The sequence below is a fragment of the Mobula birostris genome, chromosome 3 (genome assembly GCF_030028105.1).
Source record: "Mobula birostris isolate sMobBir1 chromosome 3, sMobBir1.hap1, whole genome shotgun sequence".
In the NCBI taxonomy this organism is placed as follows: Eukaryota; Metazoa; Chordata; class Chondrichthyes; order Myliobatiformes; family Myliobatidae; genus Mobula; species Mobula birostris.
Genome location: NC_092372.1, coordinates 43,489,835 through 43,510,610, shown reverse-complemented (window position 1 = coordinate 43,510,610; position 20,776 = coordinate 43,489,835). Strand labels below are relative to the sequence as shown.

The 20,776-nt window shown below is 42.7% G+C and overlaps 1 protein-coding gene across 1 annotated transcript in view; it reads left to right on the top strand.

Moving 5' to 3' along the window:
* Nucleotides 1–20,475, top strand: part of LOC140195003 (interleukin-6 receptor subunit beta-like) — a 135,462-nt gene extending 114,987 nt beyond the window's left edge. Inside the window, exon 16 of the mRNA XM_072252545.1 lies at nt 19,993–20,475. Coding sequence (XP_072108646.1) covers nt 19,993–20,355 — 363 coding nt within the window. The 3' untranslated portion in view covers nt 20,356–20,475. The remainder of the gene's footprint in view (nt 1–19,992) is intronic.
* The last annotated feature ends 301 nt before the right edge of the window (nt 20,476–20,776 follow it).

Sequence of the window (20,776 nt, the reverse complement as noted above, 5' to 3'; positions counted from 1 at the left end):
TGTCGCACTCTCCCAACTCCTGCTCTCTTTCAGGATCAATGTATATCTTCTTCAGATGTTGGTCTATGTCTTCCTGCGAACAGGCCAGTTTCCCACTGCGCTTCTCCCCCAGCAACTCCTTGGTGAACTTGAAGGGGTTGGCGATAAAGGCAGCACGTTTTCGAGCCCTTTCACGACGCCGCCTCCGATGCCACTCTGCCCGGCGGAGGACCCTGATCTTCTTTCGTAGTATGTACATCAGCTGGGCCAAGCCAATCGCTCCTCTTCTCCTGCCTCCTTGTATTGGGACTTCAGCGCTTTCATCTCCTGCCTGATGTTGTGGATCCTCAATGCTCTTTGGTTCTTCGAGTAAGGTGTTTTGGAGCCTTCCTTCTCCTCTTCTCCGAACCGTTCAGCTGCGATACTGACAATAATTGTTGTCATGGCTTGCAGCTTCCTATCAACCCCTCCCTTTGCCGTTGCCTCCAGAATTTGGTTGACATCTTCATCAAACTGCTTCCACGGTGAAGTCATGTTAGCTGCAGGCCACTTGATCCGCCTCCTGTTAGACTTCATGTTCGAGGGATTAGTTTGCAACACTTGGAGGTTCCGGGCACTATGGGGTGACTCCGAGCCTGGCCCCTCCTTCGTCTCACCAGGTTGGACACCTGCGCTTTGTGCTGCTCCTGCTCCCGCCAAACACTTCATCCTTGCTTGGTGGATCTTCAAGCCGCGATCGTTTTTGCAGGTTTTCCCACATGCACACTGCTTCCTCATCGTCGTTTGTTCATTGCCTGGGTCTGATGTCATTGTGTCCATCCGACTGGGGTGCTCATCCTCTCCTCCCCCTCTTGGGCACCCCTGGGGGTATCTTTTCCTTAGATTCTTTGTAGCTTTTGTGGGGTCCTCCTCTCAGAGGACACAGATTGGATTGCCAGCCCGTTCTGCCCCACAACCTGGTATGGAAGTTGTCCTGTCCAAGACCGGAAGAAGCTGCAGAAGATCGTGAACACGGCGCAGCACATCACACAAACCAATCATCTGTCCTTGGACTCATTTTACACCGCACGCTGTCGGAGCAGTGCTGCCAGGATAATCAAGGACACGACCCACCCAGCCAACACACTTTTCATCCCTCTTCCCTCCGGAAGAAGGCTCAGGAGCTTGAAGACTCATATGGCCAGATTTGGGAACAGCTTCTTTCCAACTGTGATAAGACTACGGAACGGATCTTGACCAGGATTTGGGCCGTACCCTCCAAACATCCAGACCTGCCTCTTGGTTTTTTTGCACTACCTTACTTTCCATTTTCCTATTTTCTATTTATGATTTATAATTTACATTTTTAATATTTACTATGGATTTGTAATCCAGGGAGCAGGAAGAGCAGAATCAAATATCACTGTGATGATTGTACGTTCTAGTATCAATTGTTTGGCGACAATAAAGTATAAAGTAAAGTAAAGAGTTTATAGAAGAGAGGCAAAATGGCATCAACAACATGAACCCTATGCAGGTTACAGAGAAGGAGGTGTTTGCTGTCTTGAGGAAAATTAGGGTGGATAAATCCCCAGGGCCTGACAGAGTGTTCCCTAGGACCCTGTGGGACACGTGCAGAAATAATTGGGGCCCCAGCAGAGATATTTAAATCATCCGTAGCGACAGGTCAGGTGCCAGAGGAATGGAGAATAGCCAATGTTGTTCTGCTGTTTAAGAAAAACTCTAAAAATAAACCAGGAAATTTTAGCAGGTGAGCCTGACATCAATCGTGGAAAAGTTATTGGACTGTATTCTAAGGCAGGGGTGCAGTGCTAGCCGAGCACACTGGAACGCGTCTGGCCCCTCTCTAAGAGAAAAGCCAAAATAAACAAGCTAATTAATTAAGTGCCACCCAGGGTAATTTGAGTATCTCAGAAACTGCTGATCTCCTGGAATTTTTACGCACAACAGATCCTGGAGTTTACAAAGCATGGTGCCAAAAACAAAAAAACATCCAGCGAGTGGCTGTTTTGTGAGCGAAAGCACCTTGTTAAATCCACTCACTGGATGTTTTTTTTGGCACCATTCTTTGTAAACTCCAGAGGAGTCTGTTGTGCGAGTCTAGAGGCATTTGACGAGATCCTGCATGGAAGTTTGGTCAGGAAGGTTCAACCGCTCGACATTCAAGATGAGGTGGTAAATTGGATTAGACATTGGCTTTGTGGGAGAAGCCAGAGAGTGGTAGTGGATGTTTGCCTCTCTGACTGGAGGCCTGTGACTAGTGGAGTGCTACAACGATTATTGCTGGTCCATTGTTGTTTGTTATCTATATCAATGATGATGAGGTGGTTAAATGGATCAACAAATTTGTGAATGATACCAAGATTGCAGTGTAGTAGACAGCAAGGAAGTCTATCAGAGCTTGCGGCGGGATCTAGACTGGCTGAAAAAATGGCAGATGGAATTTAATGCAGAGAAGTGCAAGGTGTTGCACCAACCAGAGTAGGTCTTACACAGTGAACGGTAGGGCACTGAGGAGTGCGGTAGAATAAAGGAATCTGGGAATACAGGCCCATAATTCATTATAAGTGGCATCACAGGTAGCTAGGTTCCTAAAGAAAGCGTTTGGCATATTGGCCTTCATAAATTAAAGTATTGACTACAGGAGATGGGATGTTACATTGAAGTTGTATAAGACATTGGTGAGGCCTGATTTGGAGTATTGATCACCTACCTACAGGAAAGATTTAAATAAAATAGGAAGAGTACAGAGAAAATTTACAAGGTTGTTACTGGGACTGGAGGACCTGAGTTATAAGGAAAGATTGAATAGGTTAGGATTTTATTCCCTGCAACGTAGAAGACTGAGATTGAGGTGAGATTTGATATAGGTGTACAAAATTATGAGGGGTATAGAGAGGGTAAATGCCAGCAGGGACTACAACTGGAGGTCATGGGTTAAGGGTGAAAGATGAAAAGTTTAAGTGGAACATGAGGGGAAACTTCTTCACTCAGGGTGTGAAATGTGCTGCCCTGTGCAAGTGGGCGCATGCGAGGTCAACTTCACGTTAAAGAAGTTTGGATAGGTCCATGGATGGTAGGGGTATGGAGAACTATGGTCCCAGAGCAGGTCGATAGGTGTAGGCAGTTTAAATGCTTACGCACAGTCTAGCTGGGCCCAAGGGCCTGTTTCTGTGCAATATTTTTCTAGAATTCTATCCCATGAACGTTATTAAAATAAAGAAAAAGAAGAGGATAAACAGCAAAATTCATCAGTGATCATTCTATGATTGTGATGGATCATTTGTCACTGTTCACCTGCCTACAATCAACAACTGCTCTGATCAATTGCTGTGTGCAGTAAGGAGATTCAGGAACAGCTTCTTCCCCTAAGCCATCTGTTTTCTAAATGGACATTGAAACCGTGAGCACTCCCTCACGTTTATTCTGTTTTTGCACTACTTTTAGTTTAACTATTTAATGTATATATATATATACTTCTTGTAATTTATTTTTTCCTATATTTATCATGTATTGCATTGTACTGCTACCATTAAGTTAACAAATTTCACAGCATATGCCCAGTGATATTAAACCTGATTCTGATTCTGTGATCTGAACATCGAACATCCTTCACTAGTAGAAGTGCTTCTTATCTCAGTGAGGCTGTGCCCCATACCCTAGATTCTCCATTTCTTAATGGTGACAGAAATTAAAGAGCCAACAATCCATTCCATATGTGATGTCAATTCCAGTACAGGCAAGAATGACTACTGGGTAGATGGAGACCTTTGCATCTTTTGTGGGTGTAGGTCGAGGGGTAAATTTGCTGGTCACATCTATTGACGTCAGAGCCGTCTCTATTTCCTGAGGAGACTGAGGTCCTTTAACATCTGCCGTACGATGCTGAGGATGTTCTACGAGTCTGTGGTGGCCAGTGCTATCATGTTTGCTGTTGTGTGCTGGGGCAGCAGGCTGAGGGTGGCAGAATCAACAAACTCATTTGTAAGGCCAGTGAAGTTGTAGGGATGGAACTGGACTTTCTCACGGTGGTGCCTGAAAAGAAGATGCTGTCTAAGTTGCATGCCACCTTGATCAATATCTTCCATCCACTACATAATGTACTGGGTGGGCACAGGAGTACATTCAGCCAGAGACTCATTCCTCCAAGATGCAGCACAGTGCATCATAGGAAGTCATTCCTGCCTGTGGCCATCAAACTTTACAACTCCTCCCTTGGAGGGTTAGACACCCTGTGCCGATAGGCTGGTCCTGGACTTATTTCATAATTTACTGGCATAATTTACATATTACTATTTAACTATTTATGGTTCTATTACTATTTATTATTTATGGTGCAACTGTAACGAAAACCAATTTCCCCCTGGGATCAATAAAATATGACTATGACTGACTGATACTAACTTGTTCAGGAAATGTCAGCAAATGTATCTTCCTCTTTGGCTTTGATCTCCTTAGATATCAACATTCCATCTGGATCAGAGTGACATGATACTATGGGATCTTAGACCATAAACTTTTCTTGTAGCCTGGAAAAAAAAACTTCTATTTTTTCATCAATGTAAAGCACAATAACCCTGCCTTTATCTTGACACTGTCTCCTTTGGGTTTTAGAGTCAAACACTCAGTGGTCACTCTCTTTGGTACACTTGTTAATGCAAATATCTAATCAGCAGTCACATGGCAGCATCTCAATAAAAGCATGCAGACGTGGTCAGGAGGTCCAGTTGTTGTTCAGACCAAACATCAGAATGGGGAAGAACTGTGATCTAAGTGACTTTGAAAGTCGAGTGATTATCGATGCCATTTGGGGAGGTTTGAGTATCTGAGAAACTACTGATCTCCTAGGATTTTCATGAACAACCATCTCTGGAGTTTAAAGAAAATGGAGTGAGAAACAAAAAACATATGGTGAATGGCAGTTCTGTGGGTGAAAACACCTTATTAACGGGAGAGGTCAGAGAAGAATGGCCAGACTGGTTCAAGCTGACAGGAAAATGACAGTGACTCAAATAACCATGCACTGCAACAGTGGTATGCAGAAGAGCATCTCTAAATGTACAACACGTCAAACCTTGAAGAGAATGGGCTACATCAGCAAAAGGCCACGGACACACACTCAGTAGCCACTTCATTAGTTAAAGGAGGTAGCCACTGATTATAGAATCATAGGGCAATACAGCACAGATTGGTCATTGGTCAATGAGTCTATGCCAACCACAGTGCCCATCCTGCTAGTCCTGATTTCCTGCATTTGACCCATATCCTTCTAAGCCCAGCCATTCCATATACCTATAGAAGTGTTTCTTCAATAATACCTTCGTACTTGGCTCAGTCACTTCCTCTGCCAGCTTATAGATATATTCACCACCCTCTACATGAAAAAATTCCCCTCAGGTCACTTTTAAATCTTACCCCTCTCACCCTAAATCTATGCTCCCTGTTTTGGACACCCCTACCCTGAGGAAAAGACTGTTACTCTCCACCTTATCCAAGCCCCTCACAATTTTCAACATTCCAGTGAGGTCACCCTCTTTCTCCTACATTCCAAGGCCTGGGAAATCTCCCTGTGTAACTCAGACTGTCTGGTCCTGGCAACATCCTTGTAAATATGTGCTGCACTTTATAGTTTAACATCATCTGTCCTATAACAGGGTGACCAAAACTGTATACAGTGCTCCAAGTGCAGCCACACCAACAACATGTACAACTGTGACAAAATGACCCAACTCCTATGCTCAAGGCCCTCACTGATGATGGCCAGCATGCTAAATGCATTTTTCACAACAGTTTCAAACTCCTGCTCGCTATGGACAAGCACTTGTAGTCCTAACTCTCTCTGTTCAATTACACTCCCCCATGACCAACTATTCATAGTATAAGTCCTGCAGTGATTTGACTTTCCAAAATACATCATTTCACACTTAACCTGCCACCCCTCAGCCTATTTCCCTAACTAATCAAAATCCCCCTGTAGTCTATCTTCACTATCACCAGCACCTCCTAATTTTACGTCATCCACAAACTCTCCGATCTAGCCTTGTGCATTTGCATCCCAATCATTTATCTGTATGAATAATGAATAACTAGAATCTCAAAACGAATCCCTCCGGCACACTGCGAGTCACTGATTTCCACATAGTTGCTATAACGCTTAAATCTGAGTTGTTAATATGGTCTTTGAAGGGAGCTTCTGCTATACTTTTTAAATAAGAGCAATCCGCTGAAAACAAGCAGGGGCTTTAATGCAACAACGCACCCCACTGAAAATCAGAGGAAAGAAAATTCATGAAAGGATTTGATTTTTGTTAAATATGGAAGTGTAAGAACCAGATACTAAGCTTCTAAATTGTCTGAATTAAAAATACAGAAAACCATTAGCACCATTTGAACAGAGGAGAATGTGTTAGCATTTCGGCTAGGAAGAAATATAGGATGCGGTAGAATATATCCATTTGTGTGCATCAGGAAAAGCTGGGAAAGATGATAGTGGTTCTGATCCGCACAAGAGAACACCATAGCAATCCACAGGTCTCCTGTACTAGCCTCAGCTGGATATGGAGGACCTTTCTCCTCGACTACCACAACTGGAAGCTATAGCGGCAAGTAGTCTCAGATGGAGACGCAGGTCAGAATCACTATCATCTACAGCCAATGAACTACCTATCTATCTATCTATCTAAAGTAAATATCTAATTAGCCACTCATGTGGCAGCAACTCAATGCATAAAAGCATGCAGACATGGTCAAGAGGTTCAGTTGTTGTTCAGACCAAACATCAGAATGGGAAAGAAATGTGATTGAAGTAATTTTGACTGTGGAATGATTGTTTGTGCCAGACCGGGTGGTTTGAATATCTCAGAAGTTGCTGATCTCTTGGGAATTTCACATAGGACAGTCTCTAGAGTTTACAGAGCATTGTGCAAAAAACAAAAAGTGTCTAGCGAGTGACAGCTCTGTGGGTGAAGATGCCCTGTTAATGAGAGAGGTCAGAGGAGAGCGAGTGTGAGACGTCACTGCAGGGTGGGAATTGAAAGAAGGGAGGTGTAAGTGAAGTGGTCATTCTTAAAGTGGGCCAGGCTTCGGCTCAACAGGCTTGGAAAAGCACATGTGCAGGTTCTAACTAAGTTTTAAGTAAGCTTTTATAAAAATCAATGTCTTTGACTATTAGTACATAGCTAATGCGATGTGGATGTGTCCAGAGTTAGTTTGTGTTGTTTGTATGAGATGTGGGAACTCTGGAAACATCCAGTATCCCAGGCAGCTGCATCTGCATGAAGTGTATTCAGCTACATCTCCTTAGACTGTGTTATGGAAATGGAGCTCGATACAGGAGAATGATAGATAGAAGCTACAGAGAGGTGGTCACCCCTAGTTTACAGGAGGCAGCTACCTGGGTGAGTGTCAGGAGAGGGAAACAGGGTGGGCAGCCAATGCAATGCACCCCTGTGGCCATTCCCATCAATAATAATTAAACTACTTTGGATACTGACTGGCGGGTGGGGGGGAGGTTGACCTACTGGCGAAAGCCACACTGGTCAGATCTCTGGCACTGAGTCTGATTCTGAGGATCAGAAGGGAAAGAGGGAGAAGAAGACTGCAGAAATGATGGAGGATTCCAGAGTTAGAGGAGCAGACAGAAGGTTCTTTGGAGGTTAAAGAGACACCTGGATGGTATGTTGACTCCCAAGTGCTACAGTCAGGGAGAGCTCAGATCCAATCCATAGCATTCTAAAGGGGGGTTGGTGAGCAGCCGGAAGAATTATTACATATTGTTACCAACGACGTACGTAGGTAAAGGGAGGATGTCCTGAGGAGACAATATAGGAAACTAGGTAGAAAGCTGAAATGCAGGACCTCCAGAGTAGTAATCTCTGGATTGCACCCTGTGCTATGTGCCAGCAAGTGTAAGAATAGGATGATTGGGCAGATGAATGCCTGACTAAGTTATTGGTGCAGGTGGCAGGGTTTCAGTTATCTGGATCATTGGGGTATCTTCTGGGCGGGCATGACGTAAACACAAGGCACATGTTACACCTGAATCCGAGGGGAACCAATATCTTTGCTAGTGCTGTTGGGGAGTGTTTAGATTAATTTGGCAGGGGGATGGGAACTGGAGTGATAGGGCTGAGGATGGGGCAGTTGGTATACAAGTAGATGCAGTGTGTAGTGAGACTGTGAGGAAGGACAGGCAGATAAAAGGGAAAAATTAGAGTCAGTAGGATGAGTTTCAGTGTAACGTGGAGACATCACCATCAGACATCACCTGAGGACTGGAAGAAATTCAGACCCAGCAGAGGAGGACAAAGGGCTTAATTAGGAAAGGGAAAAAAGATTATGAGAGAAAACTGGCAGAGAACATAAAAACGGACTGTAAAAGCTTTTATAGATATGTGAAAAGAAAAAGATTGGTTAAGACAAATGTAGGTCCCCTACAGACAGAAACAGGTGAATTGATTATGGGGAGCAAGGACATGGCAGACCAATTGAATAACTACTTTGGTTCTGTCTTCACTAAGGAAGACATAAATAATCTTCCGGAAATAGTAGGGGACAGAGGGTCCAGTGAGATGGAGGAACTGAGGGAAATACATGTTAGTAGGGAAGTGATGATAGGTAAATTGAAGGGATTAAAGGCAGATAAATCCCCAGGGCTAGATAGTCTGCATCCCAGAGTTTTTAAGGAAGTAGTCCAAGAAATAGTGGATGCATTAGTGATAATTTTTCAAAACTCTTTAGATTCTGGACTAGTTCCTGAGGATTGGAGGGTGGCTAATGTAACCCCACTTTTTAAAAAAGGAGGGAGAGGGAAACCGGGGAATTATAAACCGGTTAACCTAACATCAGTGGTGGGGAAAATGCTAGAGTCAGTTATCAAAGATGTGATAAAAGCACATTTGGAAAGCGGTGAAATCATCGGACAAAGTCAGCATGGATTTGTGAAAGGAAAATCATGTCTGACGAATCTCATAGAATTTTTTGAGGATGTAACTAGTATAGTGGATAGGGGAGAACCAGTGGATGTGGTATATTTGGATTTTCAAAAGGCTTTTGACAAGGTCCCACACAAGAGATTAGCGTGCGAACTTAAAGCACACAGTATTGGGAATAAGGTATTGATGTGGATAGAGAATTGGTTGGCAGACAGGAATCAAAGAGTGGGAATAAATGGGACCTTTTCAGAATGGCAGGCAGTGACTAGTGGAGTACTGCAAGGCTCAGTGCTGGGACCCCAGTTGTTTACAATATATATTAATGACTTAGATGAGGGAATTAAATGCAGCAGCTCCAAGTTTGCGGATGACACGAAGCTGGGTGGCAGTGTTAGCTGTGAGGAGGATGCTAAGAGGATGCAGGGTGACGGATAGGTTAGGTGAATGGGCAAATTCATGGCAGATGCAATTTAATGTGGATAAATGTGAGGTTATCCACTTTGGTGGCAAAAACAGGGAAACAGATTATTATCTGAATGGTGGCCAATTAGGAAAAGGGGAGGTGCAACAAGACCTCGGTGTCATTATACACCAGTCATTGAAAGTGGGCAAACAGGTACAGCAGGCGGTGAAAAAGGCGAATGGTATGCTGGCATTCGTAGCAAGAGGATTCGAGTGCAGGAGCAGGGAGGTACTACTGCAGTTGTACAAGGCCTTGGTGAGACCACACCTGGAGTATTGTGTGCAGTTTTGGTCCCCTAATCTGAGGAAAGACATCCTTGCCATAGAGGGAGTACAAAGAAGGTTCACCAGATTGATTCCTGGGATGGCAGGACTTTCATATGATGAATGACTGGATTGACTAGGCTTATATTCGTTGGAATTTAGAAGATTGAGGGGGCATCTTATTGAAACATATAAAATGGACAGGCTAGATGCAGGAAGATTGTTCCCAATGTTGGAGAAGTCCAGAACGAGGGGTCACAGTTTGAGGATAAAGGGGAAGCCTTTTAGGACTGAGATTAGGAAAAACTTCCTCACACAGAGAGTGGTGAATCTGTGGAATTCTCTGCCACAGGAAACAGTTGAGGCCAGTTCATTGGGTATATTTAAGAGGGAGTTAGATATGGCCCTTGTGGCTAAAGGGATCAGGGGGTATGGAGGGAAGGCTGGTACAGGGTTCTGAGTTGGATGATCAGCCATGATCATACTGAATGGCGGTGCAGGCTCGAAGGGCCAAATGGCCTACTCCTGCACCTATTTTCTATGTTTTTATTTTCTTTGAGTCAAAGTTGAGAAAGATGATGAATACAGGAGTGAATGTGTCATATTTGAATGACACAGTATACAGAATAAGGTAGATGATCTTGTTGTGCATTTAGAGATTGGCAGGTATGACGTTGTGGACATCACTGAGTTGTGGCTGAAAGAAGATTACAATTGGGAGCTCAACATCCAAGGATACACATTGTATCAAAAGGATAGGCAGGTAGGCAGAATGGATGGGGTGGCTCTGTTGGTAAAAAAGAAATCAAATCTTTAGGACAGTGTCAAACTCAGACATCACAGATATTGGTGTGGAAAAAAAGGAGCTAGATATTCTGGGGCAGAGTATTCAGTGAAAATTTAAGTTTGGATATTCATTGGTCTATGCAGTAGGCTTTTAATCAGTTTGCATTACACAACCTGCACCAATAAAATATTTTAGAAGAGAAGTAGAGTGTGAAGGATGGAAAAGTCTCTCATTGTTTGTCTAGTTTTCTTTACCGCTCTTATGATGCCTGCAAAACTTCAAATGGTTTACTGCTACGTGGATATGACATTTGGAAAGGCTGTGGCAATACATTTGAGAAATATTAGATAAAGTAGTCCCAATCTTTACGAATAACTATAGATTATCAGTAATAGAAGCCACCAAACAGCATTTAGCAACAACGACATCCATATCAACGATTTTAGTTGGCGCATACAAAAAAGGATGAGATCGATTGCGAATTCCTGAAGTATGTCCTAATGAGATTTATGTGTTGCAATGTCAACATCAAGAGATTACAAAATAAGGAGAAAAACATTTAAGAAACCATGAAGAAACCTGTGTTGCGTGCAAGGGCTGTGGCACCAAGAAACAGGAACCCGTGAAATAAAACGAACAAAGACATTTAAGGTAACTTTGGGAAGAAACAAAGGCAAACATGTAACAGGAAGGAAGGATATGCATCAGAACTTATTAATAAAATTAAAGATATAAACCATTAAAATGATACTAATGGACCATTTTTTATGACACTGGGTCATAACTTGATGGGAAATGTGCCAAATTGTGAACATTTTTCTGTGTTGCCTGGATGAGCTTATCTGCAATGACTCTCAAGAAGATAAAGCAGCCTGTTTGATTGGCACCTCATCAACCACCCTCAAGCTTCACTCTGCCATAGCTACCACTTGTTCAGTCTGTTAAATGTATTGATGTCACTTGCCAGGCCTACACAAACGAGTACTGATATTGTAGGCTAGCCTCCATTTCACACAACCTTCTGATCTGACAATGCATAAACTTTTCTTCAACATCACAGAATAAGAAGCCCTAATTTGCCTCAATGCCAGCACTAAGAACACCTCGAATAGAACTGTGGCAGTTCAATCTGTCTCACCACCAAGTTGTCAAGGGCAGACGAATTTGTGTACCGCTGACGTTGGCAGGAAGACACGGTTTTCGAATTGAAAGCCTTACATAGAATGAAGCAAATTATTTATCTGATTTAATTCTGATTTTGATTTCTTTAATTGGAAAGATCTATTAAGCAAAACAATTATTTTCCCTTTAATAATTTTCTCCATGATTTCCACCAACACCGTGACACTAGACACATCTTCCTCTTCCCTCTGTTTTCAGCATTTGTAAGAGATCGTTCCCTCTGCAGCTCTCTATCCGTTCTTTTGTCTCTTATAAAACTCAATCCCCATCTCGCAGCGTTTTCCCATGCCCCTGTCTTCTCATGATTGATGTGCTTCAAGTTATCTTTTCAACCTCAGCAATTACACTTTTCCAAGGTTAAGATTAAACACTGCTTTATTTGTCACCTGTACATTGAAACATCAAAATATACAGTGACATGTATCGTTTTGCATCAACAATCAATGCAGTCTGAGGATTGTGCTGGGAGCAGCCTGCAAGTATCACCATGTTTCTGGCACCAGCACAGCATGTCCACAACTCACTGATCCTATCCCTAAACGTACGTCTTTGGAATGTGGGAGAAAACCAAAGCATCCAGAGGAAACCCACATGGTCACAGGGAGAATGTACAAACTCCTTATAGACAGTGGAAGGAAATGTAACCTGATCGGTGATTGCTAGCATTGAAAGACGATGACCTTAACTGCTATGTTACTGCGCTGCCCAGAGTGACTACTTTGAGCTACTAATCACTTGTTATTTCAATTCTCTATCCAATGGCCACGGTTTGTCCTTCGGCTTTTACACTGTTCCAGGATAGCATAATGACAGGTCAAATAACTGTACGTCATGTCTTGACTTGGTATGTTACAGCTCACAGGATTGAATATTTAATTCAGCAATTTCAGATTACCTATTTTTCTTATTTTACCAGACCTGGCCAGAGTTGAATATTTCCTACAATTTCATATTTCAGGTTTCCAGTGAGGGCAATGCTCTTATCTCACAGTTGCAGCATTGATAAAACAGCTGTAGTCAGCATAGTTTCCTCAAGGAAAATTGTTGCAATTCTCTGAAGAAATAACAAGCAAGGTAGACAAAGGAGGATCAGCTGATGTTGTGTACTTGGATTTTCAGAAGACTTTTTGCAAGGTGCCACACATGAGGCTGCTTAACAAACTATGAGCCCATGATATTACAGGAAAGATTCTAGCATGGATAAAGCAGTGGCTGATTGGCAGGATGCAAAGAGTGGGAATAAAGGGAGTCTCTTCTGGTTGGTGGCCGGTGACTAGTGGTGTTCCACGGGGGTCAGTGTTGGGACCGATTCTTTTTACATTACATATCAATGATTTGGATCATGGAATTAATAGTTTTGATGCAAAGTTTGCAGACAGTATAAAGATAAGTGGAGAGGCAGGTAGTTTTGAGGAAGTAGAGGGGACACAGAAGGACGAATGGATAATGAGAATGGGCAAAGAAATGGCAGATGGAATGCAGTGTCGGGATGTGTATGGTCATGCACTTTGGTAGAAGAAATGAAAGGGTTGACTATCTTAATAACCGTTTAGTTGTTTTCTTTTGGTATCTAAATGCTCCCCTATCTAATTTCCCTTTAATTTTTGCTCTATTATATGCCTTCTCTTTGGCTTTCCTATTGTCTTTGACTCTTGTTAGCCACAGTTGCGTCATCTTTCCTTTAGAATAATTCTTCCTCTTTGGGATGTATATATACTGTGCCTTCCAAATTGCTTCCAGAAATTCCAGCCATTGCTGCTCTGCCGTCAACCCTGCCAGTGTTCTTTTCCAATCAGTTCTGGCCAACACCTCTGTCATGCCTCTGTAATTCCCTTTACTCCACTGTAATACTGATACATCTGACTTTTCCTCTTCTTCTCATATTTCAGGTTGAATTCGATTATATTATGATCATTGAATCTTAAATGTTCTTTTACCTTAAGTTCTCTAATCAGTTCTGGTTTATTGCACAATACCCAATCCAGAATAGCTGATCCCCTAGTGGGCTCAACCATGAGTTGTTCTGAAGAGCCATTTCGTAGGCTCTCTAGAGTTTAACCCTCCTGGAATCCAGCACCAACTTGATTTTCCCAAACTCCTTGCCTATTGAAGTCCCCTATGACTATTGTAACATTGCCCTTTTGGCGTGCATTTTCTGTCTCCCATTGTAACTTGTAGGCTACATCCTTACTAGTGTTTGGGGGTCTGTATACAATTCCCATCAAGGTATTTTTACCTTGCAGTTTCTTAGCTCTATCCACAATGATTCAACACTTCCCAACCCTATGTCACCTCTTCCTAATAATTTGATTTCACTTTTTACCAACAAAGCAATGCCACTCCCTCTGCCTTCCTGCCGGTCATTTCGATGCAATGTGTATACTTGGACATTAAGTTCTCAGCTACAATCTTCTTTCAGCCATGGTTCAGTGATGCCTACAATGTCCCACATACCAATCTGTAACTGTGCTGCAAGTTCGTCTACCTTATTCTGTATACTGAGTGCATTTTAATATAACACCTTCAGTCCTGTATACACAGCAATAATAAATACAACAAAACATATAATGATGAGAGCAAGCTTGCAGAATTATGCAAAGATTGCTGTGCAAGACAAAATCCGAAAGTGACAACAGTGGAATGTATCTCAATGTACACGTGACAAATAAAGATCATCTATAAATCGAATCTTTAAACTAAGGTTGATCCTCTGCTATGAAAGTAATCGATAGGCCAAGCAACAAGGTTCCAAACCAGGAGAAAGAACAGAGAATACTGAAGCTTTGCAGCAAATACTCCAGTTCCTTGCAGTTCATTTTCCTTTAAAGGAATGGCCACCAATCTCTTCACCCCGCCCGCGCTGCAGACCTGGTGACCAGTGAGAGTGTAGTTTAGCCCCCACTCCCCAACACTGGCAATGAGTCCTCAATGTCCTCAAGGACCATTCAGCATTGGTAATGTGTTCAACCTAATGCAATGCAAACACTTGGTTCCAGGGTCACCCAGACACACATTGAGTCCTGAAAGCCTACTCAACACGGATCATGGGTCACCAAGAAGTGCCTAACTCTGTGACTCTGTATCTCTATTCAACTTTTCAAATAGCAAGTGGAAGGCCTGACTCAAAACTGGCTCTCGTACTATGTTGAAGGGTCTCACCAGCCATCTTTAATAGGTGCCTAGAGACTAACCAATTCCAAGCTGAACCCTCAGTTCAGAGGAGAGGAGGAGAAGATGGCGGCGCGATGCAGCGCGTGCGGCCTCTCCGAATTGATACCGTATTTTCTGAAGTAGGATGCCATGCACAATCCTGATTTGATGGAGACAGCCATGAGAAGCACGGAGGAACATCTGGAGAAACTTCTGAAATGCCTGCTCGCTGCCACTGCTACAATGCGATCGAGAATCTCTGGAGGGGAAGGCTCCAAATCCTCGGCTTTGCCTACTGCCTGTTGCCGGGCTCGGGGTCGAAGCACTCGACAGAGATAGTGCTCGGTGCTCGGTGTTGGAGAGCTGGTCGGAGGTTCGAAGTTTTCGGACGGACTCGGAGTCGGACTGTGGTCAGGTGCTTCCAGGATGCTGCATCGGCAAGTTTGCAGCGCTGGAAGCTCATGGCAGGGAGAGTTCCTCACTTCAACCGTCTGCGTGAGATGATGGGACTTCCGAGAGACTTTGAGACTTTTTACCATGCCCATGGTCTGTTCTTCTATCAAATTACTGTATTGTTTGCACTGTTGTAACTATATGTTATAATTATGTGGTTGTTCTCAGTATTTTTTAGTCTTGGTTTGTCTTGTGTTTCTGTGATATCATTCTGGAGGAACAAATTGTATCATTTCTTAATGCATGCATTACTAAATGACAATAAAAGAGGACCGTGTGTCCTCATAATCTAATCTAATCTAACCCTCAAACTCATACACAATAATACCCACCCACAATCTGACCCTTAATACTGAAATACAGCGTTGGCAAATCTAGTGCAGTAACACCTAGAGAGATTTTATATACCAAGTGCCTGGATTTTTCACTATTTTGGCTGTTTTGGTTTAGAGCTGCTGAAGAACTTTGCAGAAGTACCAAGCCCAAGATCTGTGCCTGGCCTTTCATGTGGTATTTTTCAGTGACTTTCCAACTATTACCAGAGTTGACGTTACACCTACAAAAGTTATACACATATCTAAAGGTGTTTGGACAAATCCTGGTCATGTGCTGATGTCCTGGAAGGTAGAGACATATTTTTCCCTCCAGCTTTGAGGTAAATAGAAGTGGGAATACTGAGTACCACACACAAAATACTAGAGGAACTCAGCAAGTCATGCAGGATCCACCAAGGGAAATGAGCAGTCCATGTTTCAGGCTGAAACTTTTCATCAGGACAGGACTAGGAAATTATTTAATAGTCCTATAACAGTGGAGTAGAAACTGTCCTTAAGACTGGTAGTACGTGCTTTTGGCTTTCGTATCTTCTGCTGGATGTGAGACAGGAGAAGAGATGGATACCCGAGGAGGGTGGAATCTGATTACGCTGGCTGCTTTACTGAGGCAGTGAGAAGTATAGACAGAGTCCATGAAGGGGAGGATCATTTCCATGATGTGCTGAGTGGTGTCCACAATTCTCTGCTGTTTATTCTGGTCGCGTGCAGTGAAGCTGCCACACCAAGCCATTATGCATCAAGAAAGAATGCTTTCTATGGTGGATTGCTAAAAATTGGTAAGGGTAATCAGGGAACATGCTAATTTTCTTTTGCTTCCTGAGGAAGTAGAGGCGCTAGTGAACTTTCTTGACTGCGATGCCTTCGCGGTTGTGGGCATGCTATTGGTGATGCTCACTCCTGAAAACTTGAAGTTCACAGCCCCCTCGATCTCAACACTATTGATGTAGGCAGGAGCATGTGTACTGGCCCCACCGTAGAGGCAATGGCCAGCTCTTTTTGTTTTGCTGACATTGAGGGAAAAGTACATGTCATGGCACCATGTTACTAAGCTCTCTACCTCCTTCCTTTACTCCAAATCACTGCCATTTGAGATATGACTGACTACAGTGACATTATCTAGATAGAGTCAGAACAGAATCCCGCCACACAGTCATGAGAGTATACAGTAGAGAATGATGTTCAGAGGCCATGGGCATCCAGGGGGCCGGGTTGACTTGATGCAATGCATTTCATTGTGAATTGGATATACAGTAACTACTCTTTGAACGACACAGGAGCCATTGTAAAAGTACCTAACACAGACAGACAAAGAGAGAAAAAGTGAAAAGGCTTTTAGGTGCTTAAAACGGAAAGAAAAACAGCAAATGCTTGAAGTAATCAACAAGTCAGGCTGGAGCATTGAAGAGAGACACAGAATAAAACTTTATGACTAATAATTTTTTTCAGCAAAAACAGTCAAATTTAGGAAACCAATATGTTTTAAGTTGCAGAGAAGAGCCGTGGTAGAGAAACAAAGGGTATTCTGTAGTAGGTTGCAGACCAAAGGAGACTGAAAATGGTGGTACTGCCAACTCAGAGCAGGCAGAGAAGGCCTGCGAATTGCAAATGATTGATTGGAGGATGTTAATGGAAGGGGTTGAGTAAGGACAGAGGAAAGAGGAAAAAAAAATCAATGCTGCGACTGTGAGATAAGAACATTGCCCTCACTGGAAACCTGAAATTAAGAAATTGTAGGAAATATTCAACTCTGGCCAGGTCTGGTAAAATAAGAAAAATAGGTAATCTGAAATTGCTGAATTAAATATTCAATCCTGTGAGCTGTAGCATACTAAGTCAAGACATGACATACAGTTATTTGGCCTGTCATTTTGCTATCCTGGAACAGTGTAAAAGCCGAAGGACAAACCGTGGCCAGTGGATAGAGAATTGAAATAACAAGTGATTAGTAGCTCAAAGTAATCACTCTGGGCAGCGCAGTAACATAGCAGAAAGGTCATCGCCTTTCAATGCTAGCAATCACCGATCAGGTTACATTTCCTTCCACTGTCTGTAAGGAGTTTGTACATTCTCCCTGTGACCATGTGGGTTTCCTCTGGATGCTTTGGTTTTCTCCCACATTCCAAAGACGTACGTTTAGGGATAGGATCAGTGAGTTGTGGACATGCTGTGTTGGTGCCAGAAACATGGTGATACTTGCAGGCTGCTCCCAGCACAATCCTCAGACTTCATTGACTGTCGATGCAAAACGATACATGTCACTGTACATTTTGATCTTTCAATGTACAGGTGACAAATACAGCAGTGTTTAATCTTAACCTTGAAAAAGTGTAATTGCTGAGGTTGAAAAGATAACTTGAAGCACATCAATCATGAGAAGACAGGAGAGAAAAGATAAGATGTTGCATCTCCTGCAGTGGCATGCGAAAATGCTGCGAGATGGGGATTGAGTTTTACAGAGACAAAAGAACGGATAGAGAGCTGCAGAGGGAACGATCTCTTACAAATGCTGAAAACAGAGGGAAGAAGAAGATGTGTCAGGTGTCACAGTGTAAGTGGAAATCATGGAGAAAATTATTGTAAAAGAGAAAATAATTCTTAATAGATCTTTTCAATTAAAGAAACTTTAAATCAGATAAATAATTTGCTTCATTCTATGTAAGGCTTTCATTTAGAAAACCATGTCTTCCTGACAACGTCAGCAGTACACAAATTCGTCTGCCCTTGACAACTTGGTGGTGAGACAGATTGAACTGCCACAGTTCTATTCGAGGTGTTCTTAGTGCTGGCATTGAGGCAAATTAGGGCTTCTTATTCTGTGATGATGAAGAAAAGTTTATGCATTGTCAGATCAGAAGGTTGTGTGAAATGGAGGCTAGCCTACAATATCAGTACTCCCACACACCTGCTGTGGTTACCCTTTTAGGTGATAGAAAGATTATGGTTTTGACTGGTTCTGTTTGTGTAGGCCTGGCAAGTGACATCAATACATTTAACAGACTGAACAAGTGGTAGCTATGGCAGAGTGAAGCTTGAGGGTGGTTGATGAGGTGCCAATCAAACAGGCTGCTTTATCTTCTTGAGAGTCATTGCAGATAAGCTCATCCAGGCAACACAAGGAAAATGTTCGCAATTTGGCACATTTCCCATCAAGTTATGACCCAGTGTCATAAAAAGTGGTCCATTAGTATCATTTTAATGGTTTATAGCTTTAATTTTATTAATAAGTTCTGATGCATATCCTTCCTTCCTGTTACATGTTTGCCTTTGTTTCTTCCCAAAGTTTCCTTAAATGTCTTTGTTCGTTTTATTTCATGGGTTCCTGTTTCTTGGTGCCACAGCCCTTGCACGCAACACAGGTTTCTTCATGGTTTCTTAAATGTTTTTCTCCTTATTTTGTAATCTCTTGATGTTGACATTGCAACACATAAATCTCATTAGGACATACTTCAGGAATTCGCAATCGATCTCATCCTTTTTTGTATGCGCCAACTAAAATCGTTGATATGGATGTCGTTGTTGCTAAATGCTGTTTGGTGGCTTCTATTACTGATAATCTATAGTTATTCGTAAAGATTGGGACTACTTTATCTAATATTTCTTAAATGTATTGCCACAGCCTTTCCAAACGTCATATCCACATAGCAGTAAACCATTTGAACTATTGTAGGCATCATAAGAGCGGTAAAGAAAACCAGACAAACAATGAGGGACTCTTATAACCATATAACAATTACAGCACAGAAACAGGCCATCTCTGCCCTTCTAGTCCGTGCCGAACTCTTACTCTCACCTAGTCCCACCGACCTGCACTCAGCCCATAACCCTCCATTCCTTTCCTGTACATATATAACTTTAACTTTAAACGACAACATCGAACCTGCCTCAACCACTTGTGCTGGAAGCTCGTTCCACACAGCTACCACTCTCTGAGTAAAGAAGTTCTCCCTCATGTTACCCCTAAACTTTTGCCCTTTAACTCTCAACTCATGTCCTCTTGTTTGAATCTCCCCTACTGTCAATGGAAAAAGCCTATCCACGTCAACTCTATCTATCCCTCTCATCATTTTAAACACCTCTATCAAGTCCCCCCTCAGCCTTCTACGCTCCAAAGAATAAAGACCCAACTTGTTCAACCTTTCTCTGTAACTTAGGAGATGAAACCCAGGTAACATTCTAGTAAATTTTCTCTGTGCTCTCTCTATTTTGTTGACATCTTTCCTATAACTTGGAGACCAGAACTGTACACAATACTCCAAATTTGGCCTTACCAATGTCTTGTACAATTTCAACATTGCATCCCAACTCCTATACTCAATACTCTGATTTATAAAGGCCAGCATACCAAAAGCTTTCTTCACCACCCTATCTATCTGAGGGAGAAGAAGATGGCGGCACAACACAGCACGCATGGCCTCTCTGGTAAATGATATCTGTATTTGTTAAGCAGGATGCCGTGCACAGTCCTGATTTGATGGAGACAGACATGAGAAGCACAGAGGAACATCTGGAGAAACTTCTGAAATGCCCGCTTTGCTGCCGCTGCTACTGTGCGATCAAGAATCTCTGGAGGGGAAGGCCCCGAGTCCTTGGCTTTGCCTGTTGCTTGGCGGCCGGGGCAGCGGTCAAAGCGCTCAGCAGAGATGGTTCTCGGTGCTCGGTGTTGGAGGGCTGGTTGGAGACTCGAAGTTTTCGGACAGATTCAAGAGTCGGCTGTGGTCGGGTGTTTCCAGAGTGCTGCATCGGCAAGTTTGCGGTGCTGGAGGCTCATGGCAGGGAGAGTTTTCTTCCTTCTACCGTCTGCGTGAGATGATGGGGCTATCGGGACTTGAGACTTTTTTTTACCGTGCCCATGGTCTGTTCTTTATCAAATTACAGTATTGCTTTGCACTATTGTAACTATATGTTATAATTATGTGGTTTTGTCAGTTTTTTAGTCTTGGTCTGTCTTGTGTTTCTGTGATATCATACCAGAGGAACATTGTATCATTTCTTAATGCATGCATTACTAAATGACAATAAATGAGGACTGTGTGTCCTCATAATCTAATCTAATCTAACCTTCAGGGAACTATGCACCATTATTCCTAGATCCCTCTGTTCTACTGCATTCTTCAATGCCCTACCATTTACCATGTATGTCCTATTTTGATTAGTCCTACCAAAATGTAGCACCTCACATTTACCAGCATTAAACTCCATCTGCCATCTTTCAGCCCACTCTTCTAACTGGC